This window comes from Alexandromys fortis, unplaced genomic scaffold (genome assembly GCF_014885135.2).
Source record: "Alexandromys fortis isolate MF-2015 unplaced genomic scaffold, M_Fortis_MF-2015_v1.1 scaffold_97, whole genome shotgun sequence".
Classification (NCBI taxonomy): Eukaryota; Metazoa; Chordata; class Mammalia; order Rodentia; family Cricetidae; genus Alexandromys; species Alexandromys fortis.
In genome coordinates, this window is record NW_026067981.1 from 2,454,184 (window position 1) to 2,466,538 (window position 12,355).

Here is a 12,355-nt window from a genome sequence, read left to right on the forward strand (position 1 = left end):
CACCTCACATTCCTTGGCAGAAAGCTTCAGTGATTGAGGGACTTCAGGAAGAAGAAGGCAAAGCCTGGGAAGTGAGGAAGAGCAGAGACCTCAGCATGGGCAAACAACAGCAGGCACCACCACCACAGCCTGGGCAATCAAGGGATGGGGCCCTGGTGATTGGTTGCCTGGGTTTCAACAGCATATCTTTGTGCAGTTAGATGAGATGAAAACTAGTTAGGTAGGTAGGTAGATAGATAGATAGATAGATAGATAGATAGATAGATAGATAGATAGATAGATAGAAAGGAAGAAAGAAGAAACTGGTTCCTTAATTTCCTCAACTATAAAGTAGGGATGGGGTACATATATCACAATTGATAGACTTAAAAAACAATACAAACAGACATGGCAACATTCTCAGAATAAAGCCTGCCACAGAAGAAGCACAGAAGAGATTATAGTCAGAGATCTACATCATTAAGTAAGTATTGTATCCCTACAGATACTGTACCACGAATGTTGAAACTGGAAAATTAGTTATAAAAAATCCATAGATGCAAATGTATGATTGAGGACTGTTTATGACTAATTTTCAGGGTAAAATTTATCTTAAGATTTAAGTCAATGAACATGAATTTTTTTTTTTCTATTTTGAGGTGGTGTCTCACACTTGTAATCACAGTTGAAACATAGGGTGGCCTCCAACCCTCATGTCAGCCTCCCAAATGCTAGGCTGGTAGGCAGATGTCACACTTGCTTGACTACACTTTTTAAAAATATTAGACACATATTTGTCGTTCATATGTAGGTAGACAAACATATTATGTATGAGCAGAACTTTTAAAAAATTTTTTATACTTTATTGTTTTTAACTGAACTATACATTTTCCTCACTCCTCTTCTTTGCTCCCCTCTCTCCTTCTGCCTTCACCCCTGTCCCCCATGCTCCCAATTTACTCAGGAGATCTTGATTTTTTTCTCCTTCCTAGGCATATCTATGTATTTCTCTCTTAGGGTCTTTATTCTTTAGGTTTTAGATTTAATCTTACCAAAGATCTAAGTAAGCAGTATGTGGGGTTACATGTCTACAACTGGTGAACAATAACCACCATATTTAGCTACATAAAATGAAACGAAGGACTGAGATAGTGACAGTATCTAGAAAATGTAAGATGACAGGAAGGTCGCAGGGGTAAATTTTTATCTCCCACTTAACCCTATTTTGTAGAAACAAGGCATTATTTGGAATAGATGAGTGAAGCTTTTTTTTGTAACTTCATCATAACTGTAAGGATATGTGTGAGAATAACTATGTGAGAATACGCATCTACTTCACAAATCTCTCCACTGTGCATGGTGCCCGCTGGAACGGGCTAAGGCAGCAGACGAATGAAGAGAAAGTGGCTACTGATGTATTAATGACGCTAAGCATGAGAAAATGAGAGTGGCAGACCACGAGTGATATTTATAGCTTATGTTTATGAAACTAATTTCTACACACGAGTGAAAACAGTAACTAGGCTTTATGGCACAGGAATTAAAATCACACATTTGCATCATACTTAATAAACTTGCATACAAATTATGAAAGCCTAGAACAAGGATTAGCTTGGAGTTTCCAACAACACTATGAAAGTTTTTTTTTTTTTTAAAGTACGGTGCATATTTCCAGAAAGCTTTTTGGATGTGGTTGAGGATTTCCTCTTTAACAGATTTTGATAATTATGTCCTGTGACTCACAGGAAGCCAGATCTCCTATAAGAGGCTCCAGCAGAAGCAATACTCAGTGGTCCTTGGCTGACTACACATCAAAACTGCTAGAAGAACGGAGGGACGGAAGCAGCAGCAGTACACCTGAGAAATCCAACACCCCAGCGACCATTCCACAAAGCAGTAAGTGCAGCTTCCAAGCCAGAGCAGCCTCGGGCATAAAGCATAGATTTATATGTGTGTACACATATGCAAAAAACTCTGATAAAGAGATCTGTCTACGCTGTTAGAGCATTGTCATTAAAATCTGCCTTTTCTCTTTGCTTAAAATGATGAAAATCTTCAAATTTGTGTCTATCCACCACAGTAAATGTCTCTGCAATAAGTAATGATGTACAGGAATCCTTGCCTAAAACCTCATGGTGTCGCCTTAAATGCTGTGACAGAAGGGTGTGAGTAACCCAAACCTGGAATTTCCTTCTGTGGCTAATTCTGCACTTTCTCTCCTCAGAAGAGTATCTCCAGTCCTGTCTCTGGGTGAGAGGAATCACTGGAGCCATGAATGCCTCACGGTTTCTCTCCACTCTCACTGTTGGTAAGCTGGCGTCATCGGAGACCAGACTCTCTCATCTTCATTCTCCTGGGTCTTCAGAACAGGGTATCATGATGTGTGGGGCTGCTCTGTGCTTTGCAGTGGGGTTAGCAGGACTGCTGACTTCTCTGTAGGGCTCTGCCCTATGGTAGGAATAGTTTCCTTACATGGGAAGGATGGATCCTAGGTGACCTATTCAGGCATTGTGAAGATTCATCCATTTGCTTCCTAAAATGGGGCCTCAAATAGAGGTGTCATAGCAGCCAACAAGGCTTTGTTTTCTGGGACATGCAGTGGTCTGTGGAGTTGGAGTGTTACATTATCATAAAACATAATCAGGTGGCCAGGCACACAGTGATACACAGACATGCTACACCCCACAGATGGGCCTCTTTTTACTTTAAAAATCATAGTTTGGGCCATCAGAAGGATCTCTATAAGTCAAAAATAAGATAACATAAAGCAGGACTAAATTTTCTATTCCTTTCTTGACCCAACCCAGTGCTTCTCATTGGAGAGAGCCTAGCTTGGTATTACAACACCTCCATCGAACTCATGACATACGATGAAGCCAGTGCGTACTGTCGACAGAAGTACACACATCTGGTGGCAATTCAGAACAAAGAAGAGATCAATTACCTGAACTCCAACCTGAAATTTTCACCAAGTTATTACTGGATTGGAATCAGAAAAGTCAATAACGTATGGATCTGGGTGGGGACCCAAAAGCCTCTGACCGAGGAGGCTAAGAACTGGGCACCTGGTGAACCCAACAACAAGCAGAAGAATGAGGACTGTGTAGAGATCTACATTAAAAGACTCAATGACCCGGGCATGTGGAACGACGAGAGATGTGACAAAAAGAAACTGGCTCTGTGCTACACAGGTATGAAGCTTCTGAATGGTGGTGGGGTGTTTCTATGGGGAGGCAGCGTGGCATATTTAGAGGATGCAAACTAATCGGTCTCTGCTGTGTACATTTTCTGTTTTTAAAGACATGGCTGTGAAACATTCCAGCAATAATGATATCTATTTGTTTTTTACTGATTGGTGTGAGTAAAGGCAAGAATGTATGGTTGTATGTATACGAAGATACATGTATACATATATATGTATATATATATATATTTCTATCAATATACAGAGTATATATACTCAGATACAGTACATTTTTTTAGCATAAAACCATCTTCAGAGATGTTATGAATTATTTTTTCTTGCTTGGTGCCAAGCACAGCTATTCTGCTGATGTCCATTTATTATCACCAAGTTATACAATAGCCTGGAACTGGAATCAGATGTGTCAGTAAAAATTCTGACCATTAATGCCATTAGTGTTATCTGGATTGCACAGATTATAGGCTGAAACCAGACAAACTCAAATAAAAAATGCATGACAAGCACCATACGAATTGATCGTCCTCATCTGTTTTGTGCTTTCTGTAGCTTCCTGCACTCCTGCATCCTGCAGTGGCCACGGTGAATGTGTAGAGACCATCAACAATTACACTTGTCAGTGCCACCCTGGCTTCCTCGGACCCAACTGTGAGAAAAGTAAGTCTTGTCCTCACCCATCCCTTTTCCAAAGCTGGGAACTCCCTCCTGTGGTTCAGATGACTTGTCCGACGGGGCCATGTGTTTCCTCCACCTGAATACACAGAATAAGAGCACTTAGTAACTGAGACTATCAACTCAGACCCTCCTGGGTCAAACTCCAGACTTACTACTTATTACTTATGGCACCTTGACAAAGTAGTATTACAGAATGTCTGAATATTTCAGTCGTACTAAACAACTTCATATGACAACTATCTGTATGAAGACAATAATAGAACCAGCTTCATCGTCTAATGCTTCCATAGAGCCCAGACCACAGGAAATGCTCAATGGGCAATAATTATGGTGTCCAGTGTTCACACTCTCCTATGCAAGGTGGGAGAGGAGCCGAAGCGTGACTTCGTTCTCTTTCTCAGCTGTGACGTGCGAAGCGCAGAAGGAGCCTGCCCACGGAAGCCTGGACTGCACACATCCTCTTGGCCTCTTCCGCTATCATTCCACTTGCTCTCTCAGCTGTAACAGGGGCTACCTGCCAAGCAGCCCAGAGACCACCTTGCGGTGTATGTCCTCTGGAGAATGGAGTGCCGCTGCTCCGTCCTGCAAAGGTAACTTTAGATGTGCACTAAAGCTTCTCACTCCAAATTCCCTTAGTTCTTACCCAACTTACAACTTCTTTGTTGTTTCATTTAGTAAGATGTATTCTCTCTATGAGTTGTGTGGGCAATCTGGTGCCTGTTTGGTTTAACATGGCCTTTTTTCCAAATTTTTTTTTGAAATGGGTGTTCCCAGGCCCTGGTGACATGGAAAGGAAGGTGTAAGGAGACAAGAGAAACACATCTAGACAGCTGCATGGCTTTCTCGTGGACTTTCTTGTTCAACTCTTCCAATGCAATGGGACGAACTTTAGCACTGTGTTGGTCAGGGAGCTTCACTATCTCTTTGTGCAGTTCTCTGGTCCCATTACAAAGATTCATTGCTCAGGTCCTTCGAATGTTCATACTGCTTTTACACCAAGCCATGAATCTTGATCTAGAGGCTGTTATTTTTGTTGTTATTTATACATGTAGTAAAATAGATCAGAGATCGTCCAGCATAGTCAAAGCAAAATTTAATAAGAGAAGATGAAATCTGACTAAAGACTAAAACATTTGTTATGGGTTTATCTATATGTTATCAATAATTGTTATCAAGAATATATTATCAACAGTTTGGGTTTTGCTGGGCTGTGGGAATACACGCCTTTAATCCCAGCACTTGGGAGACAGAGACAGGCATATATCTGTGAGTTCGAGGCCAGCCTGGTCTACAAAGCTAATTCCAGGACAGGCTCCCAAGCTACAGAGAAACCCTGTCTTGAAAAACCAAAAACCAAAAAAAAAAAAAAAAAAAAAAAGTTTGGGTTTCACCCTTTGAAGATGGGTTTCACCTTCTTTTATAAACCCTACTTCCACGGAAGATGAAAACATGTATGGAATTTTCTTTGTGTAGAACTCTCTCTTCTCCTTCATCTCCTCAGTGGTTGAATGTGAAGCTTTGGAACACCCTACCAATGGAGTCAGGAAATGTTCCCCGAATCCTGGGAGCTTCCCATGGAACACGACCTGTACGTTTGCCTGTGATGAAGGGTACAGGCGAGTTGGAGTCCAGAGTCTGCAGTGTACCTCCTCTGGCATCTGGGACAATGAGAAGCCCTCGTGCAAAGGTAGAGTTCTTCCGTGTGGCGATGCATCACATTCTCTTCCTCAGCTAAGGCTTGAATCGGGCAAACCAGGTTTACTAATTTGAATGGGTGCTTGGGTTTCAGCTGTGACCTGTGATGCCATCCCTCAGCCCCAGCATGGCTTTGTGAGCTGCAGGAACTCAACAGCTGGAGAACTGGCCTTTAAGTCATCCTGTAACTTCACCTGTGACCAAAGTTACACGTTGGAGGGGCCGGCCCAGGTTGAATGCAGTATAGAAGGGCAGTGGACACCACAGATTCCAGTGTGCAAAGGTGAGCAGTAAACTGTATCTTCTAATACTTTCGTTTCTAAAACATCCATCATCTTCTGTCTTGAGCACTGACAACGACATCAGGCGTCCCTTGTAACTATAGATACCGATTATGAGGGCAACAGCAATACCTTTGAGATTGATTAAAAAAAATGAATGCTGGGCTGGAGAGATGGCTCAGTGGTTAAGAGCATTGCTTGCTCTTCCAAAGGTCCTGAGTTCAATTCCCAGCAACCACATGGTGGCTCACAACCATCTGTAATGGGGTCTGGTGCCCTCTTCGGGCCTGCAGGCATACATGTAGACAGAATATTGTATACATAATAAATAAATATTTTTAAAAAATGAATGCACAGCCAGGAAGCAGCACTGCAGGCAAATAACATATGGATTTTTGTTTGTTTCTAAACTAGGATATATTAATAATACTAATGTGTTAGCATTGGTATAATAGAGTAAGGAGAATTCATAATGTAAGTGAAATCTTATTTAAAATGTAAAGTGCAGAATAATGAAAGTACTGCTTGAACCTCTCACTTTCATCACAACACCTCTAAATTCACAGCTAACAGCAATAACAATGCCCCCCAGCTTGAGGTCTGTCACCAACAAGGATTGTTCTGATACAGACATAAAAGCAATAAAATTTAATTCACTTTTCAGCAAGGGCAAGAATGTTCAAAAGACACAGCTTTCTTTATACAGTGCAGGTATCCTCAGAGACAAATTTGTATTGAGTGAATTCCAGGAGCAAACACACACACACACACAAAACACCAAACTTAAGCTAAGAGCAGGCAAATTCTGCAGGGGTTCTTCCTTTCCTTTTTGACACCACACAGAAGTCTTCAGGACCCGTAGCTTGTTCTTCGGTGATGTAAAACTTTCCCCTTTACCCTCCCTCTACATATCAACCCAGTGTGGAGGCACCATATTCTTGCTAATGATCGCCTCGTATTAGATGTTATTATCATAGAGATATTGGGTAACGGTGAAAACACGTTCATCTTCCTAGGAATTTGTGATGAAGAATTGTCTTGAGTTCTCTGAGCAAAGCTTTGTGCCACTTGAACTTGGCCACCAAAAGACAAATGGTCTCCGGTATCACCATGGTATTTTCTCACCCTTTCTCTGATGTCTCAGCTTTCTAGTGTAAAGCCTTATCCAGGCCACCGCAGGGCTCCATGAAATGTCTTCCCAGTGCTTCTGGACCTTTCCACAGTGGATCCAGTTGTGACTTCTCCTGTGATCAAGGATTTGAACTGAAGGGATCAAAAAGGCTCCAGTGTGGCCCAAGAGGGGAGTGGGACAGCAAAAATCCCACATGTTCAGGCACATTCTCTTTAGAAATTCTCTTTCTCTGTCTCCCTCTTTCCCTCCCTCCCTCCCCTCTCTCTCTCTACCGCAAGTTCCATGTGTGGAGATCAGAGGCCAACTTGCAGAAGTCGATTTTCTCCTTATGTATGGGTCCCAGAAATGAAATTCAGGTTGTGGGGACTGGCGGCAAGTGCCTTCTTCTGTCGAGCCATCTTGCTGGCCCCCTGCGACATACTTTGAATTTTGCTGCAAGATAGACGCTACTAAACATCTTTGTGGCTTGGTTGCCCTAAGACGCCTACGATAGTCCAATGCTTACACCTGTGCATGGCTCCTCTCTTCCAGCTGTGCAATGTGATGCTCTCCCTCAGCCCCAGAATGGTGTAATGGAGTGTGCTCATGCTACGACCGGAAACTTTACCTACAAGTCCTTGTGCACCTTTCAGTGCAACAAAGGCTTCGAATTACATGGATCAGCTCAACTTGAGTGCACATCCCAGGGCCAGTGGACCCAGGAGGTGCCCTCCTGCCAAGGTACTATTGAGTTCAGACTCTCAGGACACACATCCGGTTAGCCGTTCTGTGGTGAGGTTTTTCTGATTTCTACCATGGATGTGTCATTTGCAGTGGCACAGTGCCCAAGCCTTGAAGTGCCAGGAAAGGTGAACATGAGCTGCAGTGGGGCGACCGTTTTTGGCACTGTATGTGAATTTACATGTCCTGATGGATGGACACTCAATGGATCTGCAGTTCTGACATGTGGTGACACAGGACACTGGTCTGGGATGCTGCCTACCTGTGAAGGTGATGCATTGCTTGGTGGTAGTTGCCTGGGGAAGAAGGTTGCAGAAGGGGTGTTATATTGCTAAGGAAGCTAACTGTTTTTTATGTCAAAACCAGAATGGTAGGTTATAGGGATGGATAGAAAGAAAACAGAAAATGATGCATGTCACGGGAACAGGTAGAATGTTTTGCTCTCATCTGCGACCCCAGTTCCCTCTCGAATACTTTCCACTGGCCCTCTCCGCTATCACGATTTATTTCCATTGTCCTCCCTTTGGCTCCCTTTAGACCTCTTTCTGCTCCCCCATAGTGGGATTCTGATCTTTGGAAGGGGGAGATCTAGAGACTGAAGGAGGAAATAAGAAGCACACACAGAAGGCGAGGATAGCAGTTTAGTGTTAACTGAGGTGTTTTGTTCTAATGTCAAAGAGCTTGACGAGGCTGTGTGCTGCCTGGAAACACCGGGACCAGCTTCAGTGGTAGTTTGGGAGGAATTGTTTAAATCTTCAATCTACATGGTTCTGCTGGTAGTCATGAATATACATAGGAAAGGCCAAATGGACAGGCCAGAAAGACTCTAAAGCCAATTGTGGCTTACGCTGTTCCCTGTGACTTGTTTCCTCAGCCCCCACAGACGACACCCATCCCTTGGTACTTGCACTTTCTACAGCAGGAACCTTGCTCCTGGCATCATCTTCACTTCTCTACTTGTTGCTGAGATACTTTCGAAAGAAAGGTAAATTCAAAAAGTCGAAGTGTGTGTGTGTGTGTGTGTATCACTTATGAGCTATGGTCTCTTGAAACTTTTCACTAGAATCTAGAAAGTAGAACCCACTTGTGAAATAGCCCCCACAAATGCCAATATAATCAAGGTTTCATGATAAGATTTCTTCTTACTCAACTCAGTGTTGAAAGTTTGAGGAAACCGATGCTGGCTGCACTAATACTGATTAACTCCAGGGGGCACTACTCACTTCCAGTTCCACAGTGTCTGCACAGTTGCTCAATGAGAATTATGGAGATACACTATGATTCTCTTGGGAGAATACGTGAAATGATTTCAAGTAACAGAGAAAATTGCTTGGAATAGCCTAAATTTTTGAATATATATATCACCAGGTATAGGAAATACAATATCCATGGTCACTTTGGTCCACAGACTATTTAAATGTTTCTAATTAAAACCTGAAATTTAGACATTAGGGAATTTCATGTAAAAGTATGGATTTTGTACTCCTCATGAGAGTTTGAAAGAAGAATCAGACAAGCTGAGCATCAGTTTCCTGGTGTCAGGAAGCTGCTCTGTTCTTCGGGTGTTTATCCTCTGTATTTTACCTTAATCGCCACCAAATGTCTGTCACAGAGCGCATGGTACTGAGAGTATAAACCCAGATGAGAGAAGTAAATGAGTCTAATTTGCTTAAATGTCATCGGTCCAAATTAATACTTTCCTCTCTCTTGCAGCGAAGAAATTTGTTCCTGCGAGGTAAGGTGAATTCTTGTGCAAAGCACGCCATTTAATACCCCATCTTTAATTTTTCTCTTCATGTGGGAAGGCAGTGCTTGATGTATTTTTCCTTGCTTCCACAGCAGCTGCCAAAGCCTTCAATCGTTTGGCAATTATCAAGTACCTTCTCACATCATCTAAGTTCACAACCATCAGGTATGACTTGGGCAGGTCGTGTGAAGGAGAGAAAGATCCCCTTTCCAAATGGTGTCCCTCGCTGGCACCCTCAAGCCTGCCATTGGCTAGAGGAAATCCCCATCTTCGTGAAAGTTCATAGAAAGTTGTTTGGTTTCTTTGTGGAAGGAGGGGGAGGCCCAGAGTTCTGTCTTTCTTGGATCATTTTACTTGTAGATGATAACGGTGGTGGTAGCGGTGAATGCTAGCCCCGTTCAGCAATCAGGTGCTTAAGCATGGATCTAAGCTGGGGACGCTGAGAATGTGGGACTGTCCCCTTGTTCCTCTGAGATGAAGAAAAAGAGGCACAACATTTATGGGAACTTCTCTGAGTTTCCAAAGCTACCGTGCAGTGTGGCTAGGATTCAAACCCCAGCGCTTGTGTGCTGAGTCTGGACATCTGTGATCCTCAATAGCTGCATTGCTCCTGGGAGTATAGCAGCAAGGTCAAGACTTTCTAAATAAACTTTTCTTAGTGAGCAGAATTTGTGGTGTAGTTTGGAGCTTAGAGAAAAAATGGACAGAAAATAGATGTTTCAATTTGCTTCTTCAGCCCCCTTATTTTCCTTATTATTGGCATCTTTCCTCATAGTTCTTAATGGTGACCAATATAGTGAATTACTATTAGTTAAAGCCCAAGGTGCACCATTCAGGATTCATTCTCTAGGTTGTACACTCCATAGATTTAACAGTTATAAATGACTGATAGCTACCATTATAGTATGATAGACTAGTTTCATTATTGTAACTCAGTGACATTGGGAGTTCATATCTGAACCATTCCCAAGAGCCTGTTTAAGAGATGTATTTTGCTGTTGCTTCCAGCATGCAGGATATATGTAAGGTTTTCACTTATTTTTGCAGGAAAACATATGCATCCTGGGAAATAGAATGATATGCCGAAGACAGCAGAAAATGAGCTGCCCATGGGACCCTGGTCTCTCATGTCTGCTTAATAACCAGGATCCTGACTGTGGCTCAAAGTTCAGTGACAAGGCCAGCCCTCCACCGTTTCCTCTTTCCTAGCCACAGAACCAAGGACATGCTGGCCACAGAAGGTTTCGGGTACGCTCTTCAAAAGAGAGTGAAGGCACCAAGGTCCCGGAACAGCAGAATTCTATCTTAGTCACTCCAGAATCTGGGAAGAGAAACAGCATTTTGTGGCTTTGCTTCTTTCTCTTGTTCCCCATACAGTGTCTAGACTGTTAATGCCGTTCTTGTTGTTACAGGGATAAATAGTATTTGTCAGCAGTTGTGAGCAAACAGTTTTCTATTTCTATTGTGAAAAAAAGGCAAAAGTGCCATAGCTTCAGGCTGTGGCATGGGAGTGCTGTCAGAGGTGCCAGGTACAGATCCTGCTGAGTGCTGTTAGCACTGCTAGGCAGGCTTACCGGATTTATCCCCATGGGATGCAGTGGGCTCTGAAATAGTCTCAGACATTGTGTTCTGTGTCCTTGCGTTGAATTTACCATGTTGTCCACCATTCTTATTTCAGTGCAAGGGTCAAAAGGACTTTTAAAAAATCAGAAATTCTGTGACCTTTGACAAGGCAAAAGTTATCTGAATTCATTTTTATTGGCAAACTCTAATGTTTTGTCTGTAGTAAACTTATCTTCAGGATGAGGAATTACTGATGAGTTTAATTCCCGAGAATTAAACTGTAGCTGTTTTAAGACATGGTACTACCAGAATAATAGAATTTGAAGAGAGAGTTTGCATGCTTGGGGGACTTTTTTTCACTCCTAAAATGTGTTTTTTCTTTAGAAAAGAAAGAACTTCCTTGAGGCCAAATGTTCTGATTTAGTAGAAGTGTAAATACTAAAAAGTGGAGGTGCATTTGGAAGTGTTTGTTTGAAAGCTCATCTAAGCATAAATACGCTTTGCATTCCTATAAAGGAGGTTCTTAAGTTGACAAGTAGATACCTGATTCTTGTATATTGTATACAATTCTAAATCCATGATGAGGGTTCACCACATAATAGATCCAGGCAGTAGATTTTCAAAAAGTGAAAGTGTCTAACAGTTATTCTGTAGTTGTTTCATTCTCTGTGCTCATATGTTCTAGAAGAGGGGAAGCTTGTCTACACAATGATTATGTTGTCTTACAGAGATTAAAACTCCTAAGGAGTTTCACCTCTAGTTGGCAATGACAAATCCTTGATCAGTAAGAACCCAAATTGTTCCCATCAAAAGCACCCCAGCTTCTGAATTAACATATTAGAAAAAGAAAGGTTTTGAAAAGTGCTTATAGAGTAGTGGCAATGGAGAAACCAATGGTGAGCAAGGAGTGTGACAAGCACTAGGACCAAAGGGGTAGAAGAGAGAAAGAGAGACCACAAGAGCTAGAGAGTAGCCATTGTGAAACTACACACTGTAAATGCTTATCTATTTTGTATCAGAAATAACTGTGTGAAATATGAATGTGGTCTGTATTTGAATTTTATAGAGTATTTTAAATTATGATTTAAAATATTTTATGGTTTAAAGTATGTATTTATTTAAATATGTCGAACTTGTATTCACATGTCAGTATAATTTTTGAAAATAAATAAGTTTCTACTTATCTTTGTGTATATAAGTGTAGTGGCATTTCAATTGTATTTTAATAACTAATACTTGTCTGAGGATCAGAAAAGTAAAACAGCCACACTGGCCAGCCTTATAGATGAAGCAATAATAACACACACCTTTAATGCCAGTAGCCACACTAGTTGCCATAGAAACCTTTAATCCTAGTGGTG

The 12,355-nt window shown here is 41.8% G+C and overlaps 1 protein-coding gene across 1 annotated transcript; it reads left to right on the top strand.

Annotated features, from left to right (window-relative positions):
• Positions 1-1,783: 1,783 nt before the first annotated feature.
• Sele (selectin E) lies at positions 1,784-12,127 on the top strand. The gene is made up of 13 exons (XM_050158373.1): positions 1,784-1,875; positions 2,204-2,287; positions 2,787-3,170; positions 3,731-3,838; positions 4,258-4,446; positions 5,358-5,543; positions 5,646-5,834; positions 7,496-7,684; positions 7,778-7,954; positions 8,559-8,669; positions 9,398-9,419; positions 9,524-9,596; positions 10,479-12,127. Exons 2-12 carry the CDS (start codon positions 2,251-2,253, stop codon positions 9,579-9,581), a joined length of 1,650 nt encoding a protein of 549 aa, XP_050014330.1. The 5' UTR covers positions 1,784-1,875; positions 2,204-2,250; the 3' UTR covers positions 9,582-9,596; positions 10,479-12,127.
• The last annotated feature ends 228 nt before the right edge of the window (positions 12,128-12,355 follow it).

What these genes read in the sequence shown, in the direction of transcription:
- Sele (XM_050158373.1), top strand. Translation starts at nt 2,251, where the DNA reads ATGAATGCCTCACGGTTTCTCTCCACTCTCACTGTTG. An exon ending in CGGACCCAACTGTGAGAAAA is followed by an intron (nt 3,839 to 4,257) that starts GTAAGTCTTGTC and finishes TCTCTTTCTCAG; the next exon opens with CTGTGACGTGCGAAGCGCAG. An exon ending in GATGCTGCCTACCTGTGAAG is followed by an intron (nt 7,955 to 8,558) that starts GTGATGCATTGC and finishes TTGTTTCCTCAG; the next exon opens with CCCCCACAGACGACACCCAT.